The sequence below is a fragment of the Peromyscus eremicus genome, chromosome 11, assembly GCF_949786415.1.
Source record: "Peromyscus eremicus chromosome 11, PerEre_H2_v1, whole genome shotgun sequence".
Lineage (NCBI taxonomy): Eukaryota > Metazoa > Chordata > Mammalia > Rodentia > Cricetidae > Peromyscus > Peromyscus eremicus.
Genome location: NC_081427.1, coordinates 38,070,837 through 38,093,973, shown reverse-complemented (window position 1 = coordinate 38,093,973; position 23,137 = coordinate 38,070,837). Strand labels below are relative to the sequence as shown.

At 42.6% G+C, this 23,137-nt stretch overlaps 2 protein-coding genes across 2 annotated transcripts in view; one reads left to right on the top strand and one right to left on the bottom strand.

Moving 5' to 3' along the window:
- The first annotated feature begins 828 nt into the window (after positions 1-828).
- On the top strand, positions 829-12,591 carry Mocs2 (molybdenum cofactor synthesis 2). The gene is made up of 7 exons (XM_059276200.1): positions 829-934; positions 2,041-2,185; positions 6,430-6,557; positions 7,138-7,288; positions 8,250-8,373; positions 11,453-11,513; positions 12,463-12,591. Exons 2-7 carry the CDS (start codon positions 2,088-2,090, stop codon positions 12,498-12,500), a joined length of 600 nt encoding a protein of 199 aa, XP_059132183.1. The 5' UTR covers positions 829-934; positions 2,041-2,087; the 3' UTR covers positions 12,501-12,591.
- A 7,503-nt stretch (positions 12,592-20,094) lies between these two features.
- The window catches only part of Itga2 (integrin subunit alpha 2), a 96,043-nt gene continuing 93,000 nt past the window's right edge, over positions 20,095-23,137 (bottom strand). Inside the window, exons 29-30 of the mRNA XM_059276337.1 lie at positions 20,989-21,105; positions 20,095-20,467 (exon numbers count right to left, since the gene is read on the bottom strand). Of these exons, the coding sequence (XP_059132320.1) occupies positions 20,387-20,467; positions 20,989-21,105 (198 nt within the window). The 3' untranslated portion in view covers positions 20,095-20,386. The remainder of the gene's footprint in view (positions 20,468-20,988; positions 21,106-23,137) is intronic.

Sequence of the window (23,137 nt, the reverse complement as noted above, 5' to 3'; positions counted from 1 at the left end):
CCTTCCTTCCCATCCCGTCCCTGGTTCCGGGCCTTGAGCCTGCAGCTCACTGAAAGTCAAGTTCTGTCCCTGAACTCTGGAGTCCAGGTCGTGGCCTGCATGACCGACTCCCTTCTGAAGGCTTCTAGACCTTTTTGTTTAACTGCCGTTCCTGATGGATTCATTTCGACAGAGACGCACTTCTTAAAACGCACCAAATTAAGAATTACTGCGAGGAAATGTGCGTCCCCTATGGGTTGACAGGCCCTGGATAATTTGCAGGACCCCGTGATTATTGCATAGAGACCTAAGTTGTACTGAATGACAAGTAAGCCGTTTTGCATGGTCAGGTTCCTTGGTTCCCAGGCTGATTGCACACAGGTTCCTTAGTTCCCAGGCTGTTTGGCCTAGGAAGTACCAGTTTATCCAGTAATTCAAGCCCATTTGCTTTGCTGCATGTCACGTTTTGAGTGTTGTGTAACTTGAATCAAAGGTCATTTGACCACCGTGAAATGAAAGCTAGGCCTTTGCTGCTTGAGCAATTTATTTTACTTGTGTAATTCACTTCTTGACCCAGACCTGTGCTCACTGCTTTAGGATGTATGGAAGAGTCAATTCTATGTCAATTGAAGTCAGACTTACCCATGTTTTCTAAGGAAATGTCCTCGGATTGACTGGGGCCACACAGGTTTCTGACAGGTTTAAAAAGTATGCAGAAATCGGAACTGAGTTTAAAACTTTCGTCTCAGATATGAATCTGTGGCTGTGTTGGAGTTTTATGGGCAATTACATTTCTCAGTGCGAGTTGTTTAAAGCATCCTTTCTCGTTTCAGATTGAAGTGTTATATTTTGCAAAAAGTGCCGAAATAACCGGAATTCGTTCAGAGACCATTTCTGTGCCGCAAGAAATCAAAGCGTTTCAGCTGTGGAAGGAGATAGAGACCCTACATCCTGGGTAGTTAAAGTTGTAGAATGCATATATAATGGACCCTTTAGTGTTTTTAAAGTGTGTAAATTTATGTGTGTGTGTATGTGAGTGTGTGTTGTAACGTATGAGTACTAGTTGTATTTCTCTTGAAATCTTAAAACTCTAGTGTTTAGTAATGTTCAAGTGCCACAAGGAACATTGGAGGTCATTTACTAAAAAAGACATAGTAACGTGGATACCCCTAGACATGTTTATATAATCAACAATCATTTTTGTAATTTCTAAGACACAAAATGTAAGTTCTGCCTTTTATAACAAGATGCAGTTAAAAATGTTCACTGTAAACGTTTCTGTCCTTTTCTTTAGCATACTCAAAATTTTCTGAGATTAAGAAAAAAAAAAGTATAACAACCCCACACGCTGCTGTGCTTGGGTTTTATGATATTTGAAAAATTTCCTCCTGGTCTCTGAAAGTCTGAAATGTAACTGTCATCGTCTTTACCTCAAGCCCTTCTGGGATAAAATACAGAAGGGATTTATTTGAAAATGTTCCAGGAATACCAATAGTGCTGCTCTGCCTGCCCAGAGAGGGTTGGTTAACCCAGAACTCAGTGCTCTGTGGGAAGATGCTGCACTGTGTGCTCAGCAGGAAATACATCTCCCTGACTAGGAGTCTTTCAGATTGCTTTTACTTTTAATGAAGAGCTGGCAAGACCTTTGTACTTTTGTACTGTTTTACTTACCTGGAGTAACATAGCTGTACTTGTGGGAAACCTCTCAGCTAGACTTACTATACATCTATCTACACTTAGGCCTGTGAAAAGGCCGTGTTCTGATTGGGAAGAGTTTTTTTGTTTTGTTTTGTTTTTTTGCCTAAAGTTTTGAATATTGGCTCCTGTGTAGTTTGGGGGTATTTGTTTCTCTCCCCACTCCTCCCACCCCAAACACTCAGCTTTTCAGCAAATAGCAACCTAACATAGCTTTGTAATCAAGTATGTTCTTCGAGGGGTATGCCCTCTACAGAATGGGAATGAGATTAATACCTTGTGAGTGATATGAGTTCCTTAGTGCAGCTGAGGAGATGGGAGATGCAGCTGACTTGGCAACTTCTTATCGGACTGTTTCTCTTTCAGATTGGCTGATGTTAGAAATCAGGTGATATTTGCTGTTCGTCAAGAGTATGTCGAGCTTGGAGATCAGCAACTCCTGCTTCAGCCCGGAGACGAAATTGCCATTATCCCCCCAATTAGCGGAGGATAGTACATCGGAGCCATCTAGGTATGTGGTATTTCTTTCTTTCTTTCTTTTTTTTTTTTTCAGCCAATCTTGTGGTGAAAGATCCTACACATGACAACTTGTATATGGTTCGCTGATACTATATATTCTTTGTGAGTCTGTCTGTACCAGTCCTTTACTGATGTGGCAGCAAGTGGGGTAACTGTATTGATGGTAGGTGTTGATGGACACTCTCTACCATCTTCCATCACCTCTATGGTAAGCAGTTTAATGTCAATGTGATGTGTCCCTTATATTCATTTAACATTTCTTATTGAGGTCTTATTATGCTTGTATTTTGATGGTGGGGAAACAAATTCAGAGAATTAAAAAAAAAAAAAAACAACCCTCATCTTTGGGGGCTGGGGAGGTGACTCGGTCTGTAAAGTGCTTGTGCGAACCTGAAGACTTGGGTTGGAGACCTAGCACCCTGTGAAAGGCAGATGGGCCGGCATACATATTTATCCCGGCTCTGGAAGGCAGAGGCAGATGAATCCCTGGGGTGTGCAGGCCAGTGAGCTCCAGACTGAGTGAGAGACTTAGTTTCAGAAACTAAGGTGAAAGGTGGTGGAGGAAGACACCAATGTTGACATTTGACCTTCACCCAAATATACATGCTGTTCAGGTTCATGAATACACACACATACGTGCACATACACACAAAACCTTTGGTCACATGGTTGAAATATGGCTTTAGGTCACAGTGGCAGAACCCAAATTTGAATTCGTCTTTGTAATATGATCCTGTTTACTTTGTAACACATGCGGTTGCTGAGACCTGATCCCGGCTCCCTCAGACATAAAGAAATTACGCAAGTAGGAAGTTCAATGGTCAGTGTCCCTGACAAGACAGTCCACCATTGGCCAGTACAGAGGCACAGCTTTTCAGCTGCGTGGCAGTGTGCAGCTCCAAGGCAACTTAGCTCACAGTGGAGTGGGAAGCATAGAACCATTCTTCAGGGTAGTTTGGGAGCATCGAGCTTAGGGATCGAGTCAAAACAGCTTACTTTATTGTCAGCTGAAGAATAAACTGCAAACTAAATTATTCTTGATTAGAAACTCTTTAAGCTATAGATTAAAAAAAATTGATAGGATTTTTTTTCCCACTAAAAAACAGTAAACATCCTACACAGAGGCAAAGGGTTGGCCCCATCAAAGACAAGCCAAGGGCACCTGTTTTTCTCTTCCTCACTTTCCTGGAAAGCTGTATAGCAGATGCCAGCATGTCCACTCTTGGGGCTCTGTCTCAGGCCTGCTGTCTGGACACGCTAGGATACCCTGTTAGACATGGATCTTAGTTTCATGTGGACATTCTGATCAGCATATCACCAAGATAATCTCAGGGAGCTCTACTTTTAAAAGCCTGTGTGTGTGTACTTGCAGCTATTCAGAAAGGTATGAAAGATTGCTAATAGCATTGTATTGTGTTTGAGTGATTTATCTTAGCTAATTTTAGAACCTGCAAGTTAAGTTTGAGTAGTCTTGTACAATCAGAGGTATGGGGACTCAGTATGGTTGGAAGCACATAGGTGACCTATTTGGGTTCTGTGTTATCAGAAAAAAGGGGGGGTATAAAGCAGTGGTTCTCAACATGGGGGTCATGACCTCCTTTGGCGGGGGGTGAATGATCCTTTCACAGGGGTCACATATCAGATGCCCTGCATATCAGATGTTTATATTGGTTCATAACAGAAGCAAAATTACAGGTATAAAATAGCAATGGAGTAATTTCATGGTTGGGGGTCACTGCAGCATGAGGATGTGTATTAAAGAGCTGCAGTTAGGAAGGCTGAGAACCGCTGGTATAAAGGATCTAAGTACCTCAGATAGCATGGAGAGAATGTTGGAAATCCTGCGAGTCAGATGCCTTTTTTTTTTTTTAAGTTTGATAATAGAGAAACAAACACTGAATTAAGACTTCTTGGAGTCTCAGCACTTTGAACCTGTCTTTAATAACTTCTTTGAGCCTTCTTTCATTTTTCTAATCAGATGAACTGTCACAGGGTTTCTAATTATGCTTCTCATAACATAGAGTATAAAGAAAGTCCTCTTACCTGGCCGTCCCCAGGCTGCCTCTCTCCCCTTTACTCCGGTGCTTCTTAGCACATCATATTCTTTGTTGTTCCCAAGTCTGGACCTTTGCCACTCCCTCTCATCAGCTACACCCTGTTCCCGTTTCTTCCTGTGGTCACGTCTTATCTTTCAGGGGTCAACTTTGAACATTACTTTTTTCGAGAGACCTTTGGGATCCCTTTATCTGCAACAGTCTCTGAGACCTGTTTCAGACACTCATTTATTTCTATTAAGTTAGCTGAATGTGGTAGGTTTGTGATTCCTCTGTGTGTGTGTGTATGTGTGTGTGTGAATGGACACATGCCACACGGAGCAAGCAGAGGACAACTTGTAAGAGTTGATTCTCTCTGTCCACCATGTATGTCCTGAGCTTGAAACTTGGTAGTTAGGATTGACGACAAGTATCTGTACTTGCTGAGCCATCTTCCTGAACCTGTGGTTCTTTGTTGGTTTGCTTCTCCTATATGGATATGAGCACTCTGAGGTCAGGAGCCTGTGTTTTTGTTCCCCACAGACCAGCTCCTAGGGTAGTCTCTAGCCCTTAGCCATTTGTTGTAGGATTTCTATTCCTGTGGTAAAACACCATGACCAAAAGCAAGTTGGGAACCAAAGAGTTGACGTCTGCTTACAATGTCAGGTTGTACTCCATGGCTGAGGGAAGTCAGGGCAGGAACTCAAGGCTGGAGCTGAAACAGAAGCCGTGGAGAAATGCATGCTGCTTCCTGGATTGTTCCTCATGGCTTGCTTGTCATACCTTGCTTTGCCTATTTTCTTAGAGGACCTAGGACCACTAGCCTAGGGGTGGCACCTCCCCACAGTGAGCTGGGCCCTCCCACATCAATCAAGGAAATCCCCCCCCCCCCCCCCCCGCCCCTGCAGGCTTACCTGCAGCCAATCTGGTGGGGAAGATTGAGGTTTCTTCTTCCCAGATAGCTCTAGCTGTGTCAAGTTGACATAAAACTACCCAGCTCAGTATAAACAGATGGCGTTACATAATACTGTTTGATGGATAAATGAAAAACTAAAGAAGACTGTCCACAGTACCTAGACAGTCGGTTTCAGATGGTACCTTCTTTCTTTCCATGACTTACTGCGCTTGAGCCAGCTTGTGAAGGGCTCCTTGTTCCTATGGAATCATCATCTCTTCTCTTTTTCCATCTCTTGCTTGAATAAAAGGAAAAGGGATTCTAGGTGTGGGGCTTGGTTAGAGAGTGGTTAGTGAGGTTCTAGGTGTGGGGCTTGGTTATAGAGTGGTTAGTGAGATTCTAGGTGTGGGGCTTGGTTACAGAGTGGTTAGTGATGTTCTAGGTGGTGTGGGACTTGATTACAGAGTGGTTAGTGAGGTTCTAGGTGTGGGGCTTGGTTACAGAGTGGTTAGTGATGTTCTAGGTGGTGTGGGACTTGATTACAGAGTGGTTAGTGAGGTTCTAGGTGTGGGGCTTGGTTACAGAGTGGTTAGTAATGTTGTAGGTGGTGTAGGGCTTGGTTACAGAGTGGTTAGTGATGTTGTAGGTGTGGGGCTTGGTTACAGAGTGGTTAGTGATGTTGTAGGTGTAGGGCTTGGTTACATAGTGGTTAGTGATGTTGTAGGTGATGTGGGGCTTGGTTAGAGAGTGGTTAGTGATGTTCTAGGTGTGGGGCTTGGTTACTGGATGGTTAGTGCTGATCTAGGTGGTGTGAGGCTGGGTTACGTAGTTGTGTTTTTTTTAATTTTTTTTTGGATTTTTTTTGAGACAGGGTTTCTCTGTGTAGCTTTGCGCCTTTTTCTGGATCTCTCTCTGTAGACCAGGCTGGCCTCGAACTCACAAAGATCCACCTGCCTCTGCCTCCCGAGTGCTGGGACTAAAGGCGTGCGCCACCACCGCCCGGCCTGGGTTACGTAGTTGTTAGTGATGACATACGTACAGATGAAAGTGGGGATCCCTCAATTGGACCGTGATGAGAGAGATGAACAATAGTTACATTCTTGGTGTATATTGGCACACTTGTAGAATTCCTGAAGACTCACGAGGGATAGTAATAGTTGTAATTGTTTGTTAAAACTTTAGACTCATCCCTCAAATCAAATCCTCCTCTTCTACCTAATAGAGTAAAAGTGGACATGGAAGCAGCATGAAAGTGGAATGTGTTACTTCTGACACTCTCGCTGAGGGCTGTTCACGTCTTCTTTCTAGGAAAGAGGTGGATGAGGTTGAAGAGAAGCCTAAAGACATAATACAGTTCACTGACAAGCAGCTCTCAGTGGATGAAGTCTCACAGTTGGTGATCTCCCCGCTGTGTGGTGCGGTGTCACTCTTTGTGGGTGAGTGTGTAAGCTGCTCTCTTTCTGCCTAGAAACTGGTCAGTGTCTTCCACGTTAGTGTCCACAGTCACAGGATGCATAGTACTGAGTGGCAAACCAAGATTGCCCATGGAAGTGGACAGAAACTTTCAGTTTTAGTTTTATCTTAGTTACTTTTTGATTAACAAGCCTTATTAAATTACAGGGATAATAAAGGCATGATAAAAGTCAGTGCTAAGAGAGAAATTTTGCACTTTCCAAATACTGAGGTAAAAAATGTATCTGTTACTAATACTGGAAATACAGATATTTTCCTTTTAAGCATGAAACACTATTGGTAAGAAGAGCAATACAACTTTTTTTGGCATGTGAATGCTTTCAGGGAGCTTGCTTAAATATTATTTTCTGAATCTTGGAGATAGTTGTCTTTTGTTCTCCTAGTGAAATTTTTCTTGTAGAAAATATAAAATAGGTTTTAGAGAAATGTGCAATACTTGTTTGTAAGTTAAAAATAATCCTTAAAAACATTCTATGAATGAAGTATTTCTGTTATAGGAAAAATTCTTATTTTCATTGTGTGATTTTGTTCTTTTTTTTTTAGGGACTACAAGAAATAACTTTGAAGGCAAAAAAGTCACTAGTTTAGAATATGAAGCATATATACCGATGGCAGAAAATGAAATCAGGAAAATTTGTAGTGACATTAGGCAGAAATGGCCAGTCCGACACATAGCGGTGTTCCATCGACTTGGGTAGGCTTTCTTTATCTTTTGAACGTTGAATGTGGTGGCTGTCTGTCTGTATATTGATACTGACCCAGACTCCGTCCGCCAAGCACGGAAAGCTTGCGCTCTAGCCCGAGGACTGTGGAGAGGGTTCCCAGCATCTGCCGTGGTTGCTTGCTGGATTGGAGCTTTGGATGGCTCCTTCCCTCTTTTGCTCTAGTGAAATATAACCACCGAGACCTTCAGGTCCTGGCCCGAGTGCCTGTGGGAATGTCTGCTTAAATCCCCGATGCCTTTAGACAGTTGTTCTGGCCTCTGGGCTTAGTGCATGTTGAAAGTTGGCTACAGATCTGAAGCCATTAAAAACAGTTCATTTTTCACACCACCAGAAAGAACGGCATTCCAGGATTTTCAAAGAAGCCAGCAATTAAGACATCTGTCATTATTTTGTTATTAGCTATAATTTTATTACTAACCGGTAATGCTACTGGGTGTTGCTGATCCTGTTGCTCAAGATTAATTGATATTTTGTCTTTAATTGTATGTTAAGTGTATGTGGTCACTGTAGTCTTTACATACCATCTTACACTGTACCTTGTTTGAATTAAATGGCTGGAATTAGAGCAGTCGTTCTCAACTAGTGGGTCCTGACCCCTTTGTGAGTCTAAATGACCCTTTCACGGGGGTCGCCTAAGACCATTGGAAAACACAGATATTTACATTGCAATTCATAACAGTAGCAAAACCACTGGATTAGGGAGAGGACCTTTTCTTCTTAGTCCCCATCAAAGAAGGTTTATGGATAGATGCTCACTTCCACTGAATATAACTGGCATGAATTTTCATTTTCTAGTTAACCTAGACATTTAAATGCAATAGAATGACATTGTAATTCTAACATATATACAGATTTTCCCACCTTCTTGGTGGTTTATTTCATGTGTGAATTAAGAAATAATGGTAATTTTTCATCATCATCTTGTTAAAGTTTGGTTCCTGTGACAGAAGCCAGCACAGTTATTGCTGTGTCCTCGGCTCACAGAGCCGCGTCCCTCGAAGCTGTGAGCTATGCCATCGACTCTTTAAAAGCCAAGGTGCCCATATGGAAAAAGGTGAGTGAAGAAAACACCTCACTTTGCTGTGTGGACCTGATTTGATGCTTAGATAAAGGACGTGATTAAGAGTACTTTCGTAATTTGGCTTCCTGTGCCTTGCATACCCATAGATGCTTGTGTTCCTTATCCGACATAGTGCATTTATGTTGTGGCTGTTTTCCAAGTTCAAGCATAAAAGAATCTATGCCCCAAGGAATGCATGGTGTAGAGAAGGCCTCCATGGGTGCTGGCAGTTAGAATTTCTAGTCCGCACGCTTCCTGCAGTTCATAAGATAATCTCCCTTCAGTTAGGACTCTATTCCACTAGAGCTCTTTCTCTGGAAAGTGAGAATAATGTTAGCTGCTTAGTCTTTGGCTGAAGGAGAAATCCCCTAAAGCAAAAGAGCTTTTATCTAGTGGTTCTTTTCTCAGGGTGGAGAGTGTGTCTGAGAAAATGTCAGTGGGTGGATTAGAAAACAAATAGGAACAAGGCATGGTGTTGCATATCTACATTTCCAGCAGTGTAGTGGAATCACAAGCTTTATTCTGTCCTAGCCTACATAGACCCCATCCCCATATGTGTGTGTGTGTGTGTGTGTGTGTGTGTGTGTGTGTGTGTGTATGTATATGTATATATAAAATAAAAACATTGATAGGCCATTCTGTCGTGTTTTCTGCCAAAAAGTCAAGCTAAACAAGAATGAGTAATTCTCTGGTTAAATGGAGCATTCTGAAGGGACACCTCCCCCCACCCCGCCCACGGCCCCCCTCCCCCGCCCCTCCCCCCCCAGAATGTAGCAGCATTGAACAGACAGTTCTGCTCTTGGAAGTCTTAGAAACGTTTACTTATGCGTCTGAGTGGAGAACTCCCGAGTTGTCCTCAGCATATGGCTGTTCCCAAAGCCGAGGAGCCGGTGCCAGCACACAGGATCAGCAGAGCCACACAGGGCCAGGACTACCCTCAAAGGAGTGGTTGGCCTCAGTCAGTGGGAAAGATGATCAGGTGGGACACTGATCCAGGGCCCGGGTAAAACCTGATCCTCTCCGTGGGCTAAGGAGTTTAGGAACTACTTTGGGATTGCAGGATAGGGTGTGTGTAAAGACCTCGTGATTCTGAGAGAATGGAGGCAAGCCTGCACGAGGGCGGGGAGCTGAGAGCACTCCAAATGAGCTTCAAGCCATATGGCAAGGGTAGCTTTCTTCACTAGAGAGGAGAGGACAGACAGTCAAGACAGCGGATGGGGGCTAGCCCTGCAACTGAGAGCGAGAGGCAAGAGCGGGCACGTACCTCTAGTTTATGCTTCAAGGACTAGTTGAACTTCATATTTGCTCTCTGTGGTCTGTAGGGGAGTGGAAAAGTGTGGAAAAGTACGGTGCTCAGAGGCGATGGAGTAGAGCAGGGAACCCAGACCCCATCCAAGAGCAGACGTGACATTAGTGACCCAGCCAGACGTGCAGGGCAGACCTTTCAGTGCAAGGATTTAAAATCACTCTTGGGAGGAAACGGAGACAAGCCAGAAAAATCAGTTCAGCAACTTAGTAGAGGTGAGAGAGAAAGAGAGGGAGAAGGAGAGAAAGTGAGAGGAAGAGAGGGAGAGGGAGAGAGGGAGGGAGAGGGAGAGAAAGGGAGAGGGAGAAAGGGAGAGAGAGAGAGAGAGAGGGAGAGGGAGAGAGGGAGGGAGAGGGAGAGAAAGGGAGAGGGAGAAAGGGAGAGAGAGAGAGGGAGAGGATAAGAGGTTAACGAAAGGGAAGATGAGAGAAAGGAGCCGGACGGTGGTGGCGCACGCCTTTAATCCCAGCACTCGGGAGGCAGAGCCAGGCAGATCTTTGTGAGTTTGAGGCCAGCCTGGTCTACAGAGAGAGATCCAGGACAGGCTCCACAATTACACAGAGAAACCCTGTATCGAAAAACAAACAACAAAGGAGAGAGAGAGAGAGGAAGGAGAAGAGATGGGTCTTAGAGGTGAAAACTACAGGAATGAATTTAAGGACAATTGAATCTGGATTTCTCTTGCTGTAGAAATGAAATCTGGCTGGTGTGGGAAGAGGCAATGCTTTTCCTCTTCCTGTTCAATTGTCTGAGTTCCAGTCTGATTCTTTGCCTGGCTCACACTTATGGTGATATTTTATTTATATTAAAATGTTATTTGTATGTTAATAAATAAAGTTGCCCGGGGGTCAGAGCGTACACTTGTAATCCCAGCACTTGGTAGGCAGAGCTAGTTAAGTCTCTGTGTGTTCAGGGATACAGCCAGTATTGGATACACATGCCTTTAATCACAATACCAATCATGGAAAACCTGGAGGTCTATACAGACAGGTGGTGATGAGGCGGTCATGTGGTTGGGTTTACAACCAATGAGAAGGCAGAACAGGAACTCTATATAAAGACTTTAACACAGGGGTTGCTCTGGTTCGGAGAGGTAGGACCACCGCAGGAGGAAGGGTAAGATTTTAGCTCTTAGCTCTGACCTCTTGGCTTTCTTCTTTGCATTGGTTCTGTGCTTCTTATTTAATAAGAAGGTTGGTTACATCTACACACACTTGAAGGGCATCCGAGACACAGGCAAGGCGTCTGCAGCAGGTAGAGGGTCCTGTGGGCATGTAGAGTGTCCTGTGGGCAGGTAGAGGGTCCTGCGGGCAGGTAGAGGGTCCTGCACAGAGGTCGCAGTGGACTGCAGTGCAGGCCTGTTCAAACACTTCCCAGCTACTCATGGAGCTTCACAGCTGGTAGAAGTCCAGTCCACACCTCATTTTAGAAATGTCCAAGTAGGTGAATTTGGAAAGAAAAGAGGTTTAAAGCTAAAGACTTTCCATGTTCTCGTACATAACTTAATAACTCTTGGTAAATAAAAGTAGACATGAAAAGGGGGTGGTGGCCAGATGGAATTGTTTATTCTTTTCTATTGTTGCATCTTGTCTTGTGACAACTTCTGGCCTGTCATCCATGTTTGTGCTCTTAGTGCCTCAGGGAAATGTTGCTTCGATGGGTTAAAAGGGGTGGGTGGTAGAAGCAGGTGTGCTGTTCACTTGCCTGACTTGTTCAAGTGTGTTTAGTTCTCTCATTTTGAATACCTGCGGTGGTTCTGTTTTTCAGGAAATCTACGAAGAATCAGCATCATCTTGGAAAAGAAACAAAGAATGCTTCTGGGCAGCTGGTGATTAGTTCCTTCATTTTTTGGTGCATCAAGTCTTGAACGTGGTAAACCATCTCTTTCACACAAGTGGAGGAAAAGCAGAATGCATGAGTGTGTGGGATGAGGGGCTGCCTAGGAACTGAAGATGGGAAGAAATGGCTTAATTTAAATATGAGATAAGGTGTCTGCTCGACCATCCTGCTGTGACTTACTCCTAATTGTAGCTCATGAGGAGTTGTGGCCTTCCTTTTACGTTAAGCTGACCCAGAAAGAACCCCCATCTCACAGTATATTGACAGCATCGTTATCAGGCATGTATTAGAAAAATTTGGCAGGATTAGAAAGTCATCATCTGTTTTGATATATATTTTACGTAACTTAAAAATGAAACTAAATAAATCATGATTTAAACAGCTTAAAAGTAGATCCTGTTTGTTTATAATCAGTGATAATACCTAAGGAATTTTATATTAGAGACCGCTATGACTTCAGAATCTATAATTATACAATAAAGCTTTTTATATTTCATGAGTTATCAGTATCCTTATGACTGTACAAATTATTATAAAATTGTTCCAAAATTAGCAGCAAAGTGGTTTGTGTTAAAATGGTGTCTGTTGTTTAAAAGTTGGCCCACAGCTATTTAGAAAGATTATGTAATTATTTATTAAAGTAGTTTGAATAGTTTTCATAATGTTAATGTAACATTACCCGGTGTGAAGTTATTACTAAACAAATTAAATTTTCTGCATATTTTTATACCAAACATCCAGTTTTTGGTTGGTCAATATATCATGGCAGGTTTGAGTGCAAAAGTCCCATGCAGTTTGTTCTGAAATTTTTTTTGGCTTTATTGACATATGCTTGACAAGTAAAATCTATTTAAGTTCTATAATGTGATATTGATATGCTTGTGTTATAATGTGATCATCACAACCCAGATGAATAACACATCTGTTGCTTCATATAGGTTCAGTGGGGAACTTAAGGTGCATTCTGAGCTCATAAAGAATGAAAATACCAGCATAACTGGATAATTGATCTCATCCTAGAATTAGCAACATTCATAATGAGAATAAAGACTACTTTTAAACACAGAGTGAAGGGGTTTTTCTTTTTTTCTTTTTTGGCAAGTAACTTAGTAATCCTTGCTGGGGATGTCTTTCTGTATGCTGTGAATGTGTTGCTCTGATTGATTGATAAATAAAATGCTGATTGGCTAGTAGCCAGGCAGGAAGTATAGTATAGGCGGGACAAGCAGAGAAGAGAATTCTGGGAAGAGGAAAGCTGAGTCAGGAGCCGTCCAGGGAGCAGCATGTAACGGGCACACAGGTAAAGCCACAGAACACATGGCAACATATAGATTAACAGAAATTGGCTGAGTTTAAGTGTAAGAGCTAGTCAGTGATAGGCCTGAGCTAATGGCCGAGCAGTTTTAAATAATATTAGCCTGTGTGTGTTTATTTGCATCTGAGCGGCCGCAGGACTGGCGGGTAGGAGAGATTTGTCTTGACCACAGGACAGGCAGGACAGGAAAAAAAACTCCCAACTACAAATCCTATTTATTATATCCAAGAAAAACACATTTTACCTAATTAGCTCATCTATTCAACAAATGTTTTCTGAAAGCCTATTGTATGATGAGACTCCCACCCTGTCCCCCACCTTTATTATCGTGAGAAGATTATTCTGATGGCTGTGAATGACAGGATAGCTATGCATCCTCAAGGATCTCTTGGTTACTTGGTCTCTGTTCCTTGGTCCACCCCTAATGATTGGGTCAGAAGGACACTTGGAAAAGAGAAAAATCTCTACCCACTTCTGTTAGTGATTTGGGGTAATCTGTCTGTCTCAACCTTCTCTCACTTTAGAACCTTCCTGTCCTTCCACCAAGCTTTAGTCTGCATCTGGGGGGGGGGGGTCAAGAGCTGGGTGTTGGAGTCAGTTACCCTAACCCTGAAAACACATTAGGTTACTGGGCCACTGTGTATATTATTAGGATTTTGCACTCCTGGTGTTAATGTGTTGCATTTAATGTTAATGTGAGATACTTTCAAGTTTTAAGATATTTCTACTAGAGCTGAGAGTGGTAGTGTATGCCTTAATCTCAGCACTAGAGAGGGTCTCCGTGAGTTTGAGGCTAGCCTGGTCTACATAGTAAGTTCTAGGACACCAGGGCTACACAGAGAAATCCTGTCTCAAAAACTAAAACCAACCAAACAAAATAAAACAAAACGATTTTTCTATTCAAATGCTCTTTACAAGGCTTTGGTTGAAGGTAATTATGTTTTTAAAGAGCATAGAGAAGTCATTAAAAATGGCTTTAAAGAATCATGCCTTCAGTAAGTAGCCTTGATGCTGTGTGGGACCTGGATACTGTGCTCCTAAGTCTCCAGCATGAAAATGGAGGATTAGATTTGGGATATGCTGGAAGAACCAGAATGGAGCATCCTTGAAAGTTTGTAGTTCAGGACACTGGAAGCTTCATTAGTCCCCACCTAGGAGTGGCAGAGTTAATTGGTTGTTGAGTGATCAAAGGCTGATGTCACCCCAACATGTAGCCATTGCCAGCTGGCTGTTGAAGTGGAAGAGTAGCCTTAAAAACAAGCAGCAGCCTTTAGTAGATTGCTTGCTTTGGACTGTAACTGGGCATGAGGTGAGTTCCCTTAAGAAGCACGATCGATAATCATGGTACGTTTGTGCTTCAACTGCCTTTGAATGAGTAGAGAATAGAAAGGGTCTTATCTTCACATGGAAGTAATAGATGCTCAGCCGTTGATGGAGCCTCTAGATTTTTATCTTTTGGATATGATCTGTAGAGTCACAATATGTCTTCAGAATGTTTCCAGACAGTCGTTAAGAAGCAGTTTGGATCTCGGTTTTGACTTTCTGAGTATGAACATCTTGGCTAATGGGATTCTTGGGTGAGTCTTGAATCCCGTTTCTTTACTTCCCTCCCTGGTCCAGGCCTTGTGAACTATAGCCATCACCTACCAGTCATGCTCCCTCTCTACCATTTCCAGCCTAACTCATTAATTTTTCTAGTAATGAGCCTTCTCACCAGTGCTGAGATCCCAAAGCCCTGAGTTCTCACCTCTGCAATCCAACAAAGTGGCCTTCCTCCCCACCTCCCATCCTGCTTCAGGCTTGCTGCTTTGCTGTGACTGGTGTGGGCAAGCTATTGCTGCTTCTAGATTATTCTTCCTTCCGAGATTTTGTGGATTCTGCTTCTTTACTTTGTTCCAGTCTCTGAATGTCATTAGCACAGAGAGCCTCCACAGACTACCCTGCTTAAAAGTAGAGTCCTATCTGTTTCCTGTGCTCATGTTCTGTTATGGTACCTGATGCTGCCTGAAGTACTACATTCAGTAGTTTATCATCAGTAGTTTGACATTAGCTACGACTCCGTGTCACCAAAGTACATGAGCTTGTAGTGTTCACTCAAGTATTTGTTGAGTGAGTACTGGTGCTGTTGGTTTCACATACTGTGTGTCAAATTAAACACACCTGACATGTAAGTTGTGCCACACACAGATGTGAAAAGGCATCTGATTAAAGGAACCAGTGGGCAAAGGGAGCTAGTCTAGTCCACTGTGTGTTGTAATTAGCTGAACCATCCAGCAGAGGGCAGTAGATCCAGGCCTATAATTGTGACTGCCTTAAATCACATTTTATACTGACTGGAGTTGAGTTTAGTGTAGCCATTCTGTAAGGCTAGAGGGGTCCTTAAGTGTAACTAATGTTTGACCTTTAATTAGTATCTTATTTAAAAATTAAGGGTTACAATAGGGGGAGGGACAGACTTGTAGAGAAATTTTGTTTGTAGTTTTTAATACTAATATGGAACAGGAAAAGGAATCAGTTACCTTTTAAAAGTGGGTCAATAGAGAATTATTATACAGTTACCTGTATGGGACAAGATGATAGCTTTAGTGCAGGTTTTCAGATGTTAGTGCTGAGAAGGGGAAGTGGGCATAAAGTCCCAAACTGACCAATAATCTGCCATTGGTACCTGCTGGGAAATGGAAATTAATAGAGTGTCACTTGGCATTATCAGCCACATTCCAGGGCAGACCCTGTGCCCAGGAGTAGATGGCCAACACAAAACGGATTCCATGCTTTTTTGTGCTATTTTTTTTTGTTTTATTTTGCGTGGGTTTTTTTTGGTGGGGGGGTGGGGAGGGAGAGAGAGAAGAGGAAAAAAAACAAAGTTAGTTGAGTAGGGAAGTGGGAGGGTCTGGGAAGAGTTAAGTGAGGGGAAAGAGTGTGGTTGGAATATGTTGTCTGAAAATTTTTAAATAAAATAATATAGGTCTCTCTGTGAAAAAAATAAAACAGAAAACTAAAAACAAAACAATAACAAAAAGTTCTTTTTCCCAGTATTGAATTTTAAGCACATGGACTCGTTTTTCTATAGAAAGATGTATTTGGGAGTGAGAATTCACATGTAGGAATGCCTAATACCTAAGTGGGAGATGTTTTAACGTTGATACAGATGGAAACACAGTCACATTCTGCCTTGCCTTTACCTGATACCTGAGTGGGAGATGTTTTAACGTTGATACAGAGGGCGGCAACACAGTCATATTCTGCCTGGACTTTGCAGTGGACTGCCATGCATATCATGACGGCACTCTGCAAACTCAAGTCTGTCTAGCTTCAATTCTTCAGTGTGTTCATTTAAGTGTATGTAATTTTTTTGACATTTAAGTCACCTCTCACTTAGTATTCAAATGTTTTAGCTATCCGTTGCACATGGTAGCACATCAGCTGCTTTGAGTTTCTACCAGACCAGAAACTTACGTTACTGACAGTCCGAGTCTTCAGAACACATCTTGAGTGTGTTCTGAAGCAAAAGGGGTCCCTAAGACATATTGACATGTGTAACTTTGCAATAAAAACCCAAGTCGAGTAGCTCACTTTCAAAACAGTTTTAATGACATTTAACGACAGGGTATGAAAAGAACAATTTACAAGTAAATACAACTTTTCTGTCTGGTTCTCATGCTTTGATACCAGAAAGGCCTTTATTTGTGTCAATTACTACAATTTGTTTCTAAGAAATCAAATAAGTTCACCAAGTTGGTGTACAAACAAATACATTCATCTTATTTACTTTTGGTGGAGAGAAAAAAGACAAAACATTTAATTCAAACCTGCAAACGTTACATCTTAACCAAGATTACCTATCATGTGTGAAGGAAATAAGACAATCTCCTCTTTTAAAAATAGATAATTCTAATATAGTTGTACAATATATACATTTACATTTGGCTTCCTTTGCCAAAATCAAGTACAAACAATACAATCTATATATTTACACAATGACTACATCTTTATACTTTAAAATTCAAAGTAGTAAATATATTACTCCCAAATTCACCCCCATGTTTATCTTTTAACTGGATGTTTACTCTGTTGTGTTAATGGGAACGAACCTTCCTGAATGTACATGAAGGGTATAGTTTTAGGAGGCTGTGTATAGACTTGTTCTGTGTGTAAGGATGACGGAGCTCTGCTGAGTATCCTGCCTTCTGATGAATGACATCTTGAGGCTTTCACATGTTAGGTTACAGCTGTGTATCAGGATGGATACAGTGTAACATTATTTCATATAATTTAGAATAATCACTTGTGTGACTATCAAAAATTGGCTGTAGTTGTCTTTAGTCTTCACAGTTGAAAGGCAAGTTGCACTGTTTTATGAAAATAACACTGCCAGGTAGGAAAAGTCTGTCCAGCTAGGCATTCATAGTTTGCTGCTAAGATGAGTGGTGTGTCACTTGAAATGTGTCCAGTTTCTTTATTACACTGTTTTATCCTCCTGCTGTTTACAGAGTTGTGTGATGACCACACAGGAAGCAACCTGGGTTTTTAAGATCACATTTTGTGATATACCATTTATGAAATGGAAATTTTAACCTGACATCTTTTGAGTCCTATACTTACTTTTGAAGCAAAGGTAAGGTTGAATGGACCATGTAACTTCCTTTCAAACACTGCCTACCTGCCCCCAATAATTTCTTGAGAACACTCATCTTTGCTTAAAATTTCTTGAAAAATACAGGACTCGTTTAGTAAAGACTGGGTGTGGGGCTCAACTGGGGACATTTGTTATTGTCCTGACCGTGGCGGAAGATGCAATCTGTCCTTGAGTAGGTAGAGGCCGCGGATGCTGCTTAAAACCCAGTAGGGAACAAGACAGGCCCTCCCTTCCTAAAACTACCTGCTCCAAAATTACAGTATTGCTAAAGTCATAGACCCTGGGGCTTGTGTGAGAAATGCTGTGGAGACTGTGTCTAAGTCTTGCTTGTAACCCAGCCCTACCTTTTAAAAACTAATCAAAGCTGATCACCCAAGCCAAGGCTAGTCAAAGGTCATAAGCTCTATGTGTATAGTAGTACATAAACCTGTTTGCTACCTACAGAAGGAGAGGGAGGCTGTTAAATAAAGGAACTGTGTGCTATGGGTACTCATAAAGCACACTAGAAAACTTTTGTGTGTGCGTGTGCGTGTGTGTGTGTGTGTGTGTGTGTGTGTGTGTGTGTGTGTGTGCGTGTGCAGTAGCTTAACATGGTGTGTGAAGTATTCTCTGTCAACCTAATGACTGGTTTCTCCACTCTAAAGTTTTGGTTCGAATGACCCAATGATTCCACACAGCTGTTAGAAGAACTGGACTCTGGATCACGTAACTAAGAGAGTACCAAGCTGTTTTTGCTGTGCCTCCCTGACATTTACAGCTAATATTTTTTTTCCCCTCTGTTTGTTTGGCTTTATCAAGGATGAAGTAAGCCAGTAACTGCTCCAATTAGCTCTGGACGGCCACTCAGGGGCCTGGCGAGCTGGTTTTCCTCTGAGCTCTCTAGGTCCCGTTCTTGGAGGTTGTATAGTAGGAAATCCTTATGGTTGACTTTTCAGGATGAGTCGCTGCTGAGCCCTGACCTTGACTTCCCCTTTCATAATGAGAACAATGAAGTTCCTGGAGGTTAAGGACCGGGCCAAAGATTTGCACGTACAGTGTGTGACAGAGTGGCCTCCCCTGTTGTTCCCTGAACCCATTCTTCCAACTCTCTTCTGGAGAATGTATAGGCTCAGAAATAAGATACAGAGGGTGGAAAGGGTGCACAGCTCCCTGGGGTGCAGTCTGTTTACCTCACCACCACTGGGTGCTTGTCAAAATGCGGGCCACTGGGCTTTCTATCAGCCCGACCTAGTAAGAGTTTCAGGAGTTGGGACTGAACAGTTTTGCCTGCCCCGGTCAAGAACAATGGGTGCACCTGCTACGTGAGTGGTTTCTGCTGCTCCTCCAGCCTGCAAATCCCTGAGCTGTTCCATTCACCTCCTTTGTAACTGCGAGAGCTTCAAATGCAGGCGTAGTTTTCTTAGTTGTGTGGCAGCAAATGAAAATAGCCCCCTAAAGTAGTGTGTAACAGTGATCACACAGGTGTGTGAACTAAACAGGGGACTTTCTCATGCCACTACGTGGGGTAGTGTGTGGGGGCGGGTTGGGATTCACGGTGTGGGAGATAAAGTGGACAAGTACTAGAGAGAAAGGCAGGCGACCAGGGGCTTCTGTCACTAAGGGCGACAGGGAAGGGGAGAGGCAGGGGAGGCAGTTAGCAAAAGAAATTGCTCATCTCTAGGTTCCTCCCAGCTAGCTAACCAACTGAAAGAGAGCTCTTGCTATTCCTAAAGGGAATGCCCCTCCCCCTTTCCTTTGGCAAGAAATGGCCCCAGCAGACAGTTCTACTATAAATTTGTTATAGTATAGGTTACTAGTAAATTTTGGTACCTTGACTTTTAAACTGTCCCTGCCCCAGCATAATGTCTGTGGGGGTTTCTTTAGTAGGTGGCATATTTATCTGCAAATATTATATACACATATATAATACTTATTATGTACATATAATCTGTTTTTCTTGGTTATTCAAGCATGTTTATAGTAAGATAGGACTCAGAAGAGGCAGTCAGGGCCTGAAAGAAAGCAACAAATTTTATCTACTTTTTTTTGAGATCCTGCCAAACAAGTACTCTACGGTTAAGCTAAGCCCCAGCATCATTTTACCTTTTGCTTTTAGACAGGGTCTCCTTAAGTTGTCCAGGATAGCCTTGAGCTCACTGTACAACTCAGGGAGACCTCGGACTGCTGTCTCAACTTCCTGAGCAGCTGAGATTACTGTCCTGCGATAGCAGGACTTTTTTTTTTTTAAAAAAAACCTAGTTTATAAATAAGATGGTCACCTAAAAGTATCCTCTATAGCAACCTTGGATGAGCAGCATACATTGAAAAAGCAATCTATGCTGGTTTTCTCTCTTTTCAACAAACATTCATATTCATTATAGTAATATAGTTATTATGTATGTGGAAGGACTCAGTATAATATACATATTATCTACAATATAATTTATGTCACAGTTATATATATGTAATACATACTTATATATGCTATATTGATTATATATAACATATATAATATGTGTTATGTATTATATACATACCAGGTGCTTTCCACTTTTATTGATACTGTTAATCAAAATAAAAAGAGCATTCCCCATGCACTGTCCCACCCCCAAATCTGAAAAATGTTACAATTTTCTTGAAGGCTTGTCGTGCGTAGATGCACCCCATCTTCCTGACACAGTAAATGTTAGCATGTAAACATTGGACTAGCCAGTTTAAAGAGTGCTTTTCCTTTCTGTATAATGTGTGATCTTTGTAGCCCTAACCCCCACCCACAATGTCTTCATTCTCAACTGACCAGCAGTTACTCTAAAACTATCAGGCTATTGAATTATTTAAAACTGGACTGTAAAAGAAATCCATTCACCACACAGTGAACTCTAGGTGGGGTGTCACCAGCCCCCATGCCGTGGTGTCCATGTGTGTGGGGGGTTTAGCTGTTGAGGTCTGTGGTCTCGTCCATCTCATCTGGATTTTGGCTCATTTTTTTATATTGTCTTTTGAAGAAGCCAAGCTGTAAAGTGACAACACAACCCTGTTACCACACTGTGACTCCAGTTACCTTGATTTGATCATTACCCGAAACCCATGCAGCCCACACCACACCGTGCCCGGAAAATACCAACCATGAAAAGAATGACATTACCACCCGTGGCTTACTCAGCACGTGCCCTTGACCTGCTTTGTTGCCCACTTTTCTGCAGCCCCTCTGGACTGCCTGGAGGTTTGGGGCGACTGGTGCACAGGCTGCTGACTAATGTCAGCACCCGTACGTTGAGGAACTTTATGTGCAGGGAGTTAAGTTGCATTGTGTGGAATTGAATATCTGTCATATCCGTTTGAAACTGAACAAAATGTTCAGGGTGCCGGGTGATAGGGAGGTTAAAACAAAAACAAGTCCTTACTGGCTTTTCAAAGACTTGAGTAAGAAAAGACAAACAGCCTTGCATTTCTTTTCTCGATGGCAAGAGGTACTGTGCCATTCAAAACAGGGGCCTTTGGGAGTACCACATTTTAGCCATGAAGTTTTCTTACCTTCCACAAACCAGCAACCAGAGCCGCCAGCAGGAGGATCCCGGCAATTATGCTTCCTACTATAACCCCTGTTGGTACTTCGGCTTTCTCGGTGGGTTTCATTATCATGAGGGGAATCTGTGAATGAATACGTGCTCACAAATGAGTCGTCTATTTAGCGGAGAAGTAAGATGGCCTAACACAATTCAATAATTTATAAATAACGACCCACAGTTCCAGAGGGGGGCTGTGACTTGTCATAATGGCATCCGTCCCCTAAGCATCGTGCAAAACACATTGCAGAGACAACTTGGAAACTCGGGTGGGTAATGCACAGCCTTTTTATTTTTTCTTCCTCAGCTGTATTGCTGTCTTATGGCTATGCTGAGCTGAAGGCATCCATTGCTTTCGTTGTTTAAAGTAGGCACTTCAGTTTCCAGCGTACATTTTGTGTGTGTGTGTGTGTGTGTGTGTGTGTGTGTGTGTGTGTGTGTGTGTGATCAGACGAGACCAAAGTATCCTTGGAAGGGGGGCCAGCATTGCCTTATCCAAGCCCTCATTCAATAACTTTGCGCCAGCTTTTAAAGTCCTGATTTCAATACCATTCACGTTTGATATAAAACACTGGGAAAGTAGAATCGATAGGAGATCTCAGGGGTGCAGTTGACATATTCAGTGATGACGTTGCCCTTGGGCATATTCATGACCTTATGCCCATGTCCCATGAGGATGGAGGCAGTGGGGTGGAATGGCATCCTCAGGGGCTTTGAACAGTGACACTTCATATCCCTTTTCTTAGTTGAGAAAAGGAGTCACCACAAAATAGTCTTAGAGAGCGAAAGGGAACGATACTTAATTTATTTACTTAATACCATATTAAACTGTACTGACAAAGGAGCTGCCTTTTTTTGTTTCCTTGTTTTTCTGGTTTGGTTTTGTTTTTTGAGGCAGGGTTTCTCTGTGTAACCGTGGCCATCCTAGACCTCGCTCTGTAGACCAGGCTGGCCTCAGACTCAGAACTCAGAGATCAGCCTGCCTCTGCTTCCCTGGTGCTGGGATTAAAGGCATGTACCATCACCACCACCTGGTAAGCTGCTTTTTATGGTAGGAGACATAGGAAGCCAGCTCTGTGACTATGTTTTCTCCTCGTTTGTATTAAAAAGCTCAAGTGTTCTGAATGAAATTGGTATAAATTCGTGCAGTTCACTTCTGTGTAGTAGTGAGCTACTAAAGCTTTATTCCAGAGCCCACCAACCTGATGCTTGGATCGCCCTGTACCCTTGAGCACAATACTTCTTCATGTATCTGATTTTGAAATGGGCCTTCATATAGGTGTGTGCCAATGTGTTCTTTGGGTTCCAAGGATTCCTCGAAAGGTCATCCAGATTATTGTTTGGATTACTGATTAATTTCACAGACACAAGTAGAAGTCAGTCTCTGCTGTTAATTTAGTACTGCTCATAGAAAAACCAAGAAAAGAAAAATCTGGTGGATTCATGAAAATGAAACTTTGAATCTTCAATTAATATCTTCAAGGGCTGCTTTCAAGAACGACTTTAGCAGAGTTTACATATCCCCCAATGCTGCATTTCTCTAACATGAGCTTTGAGGACAGTCTATACTGCTTTCTCTCTTTACTTAGGTTCATAGCAGTTTGACTTTGGAACTTGCACTTCCCTTTGGTTCCGTTTCTGGGTTTCCATGCCCAGCCTCTGCAGAGAGGGTGTGGGCTTTCACTGAGGTTCCCAAAGCAGAGGCAGAAAAGCGGCCTCTATTGTGTGGAATCATTTTTCCTGGGACATGAGTGGGACAGCAGTGTTGGGAACTCAAGGCAGGCATTGAGAGAGGCCCAGAGTTCATGGGGCCCTTGGCTTTTTAACCGATCTGTAGGCTGGAGCTCTGGACAGGGGCCAACGGTCCAGCTGGCCTTGGGGGCAGAGTTGTGAACTGACCTCCAGTTCTTTAACAAAAGCTTTGGGAGGAAAATGCTCGGGGCTCTGCCAGCAGATTCGTCGGGCATGGAAATCCTGCTGTATCTAAAAATGGCACATGCTAACCAGAGGATCACTGCTAAGAAAAGTCGCCTCTGCCAGCCCTAAGAACAGACAGCCTTTGTCTTCTGTAAAAGGACAAGTCTCCATAGTACTCTCCCTTTTGAATGAAGGTTACA

What these genes read in the sequence shown, in the direction of transcription:
- Mocs2 (XM_059276200.1), top strand. Translation starts at nt 2,088, where the DNA reads ATGTCGAGCTTGGAGATCAGCAACTCCTGCTTCAGCCCGGAGACGAAA. An exon ending in AGTACATCGGAGCCATCTAG is followed by an intron (nt 2,186 to 6,429) that starts GTATGTGGTATT and finishes TCTTCTTTCTAG; the next exon opens with GAAAGAGGTGGATGAGGTTG. An exon ending in GCGGTGTTCCATCGACTTGG is followed by an intron (nt 7,289 to 8,249) that starts GTAGGCTTTCTT and finishes ATCTTGTTAAAG; the next exon opens with TTTGGTTCCTGTGACAGAAG.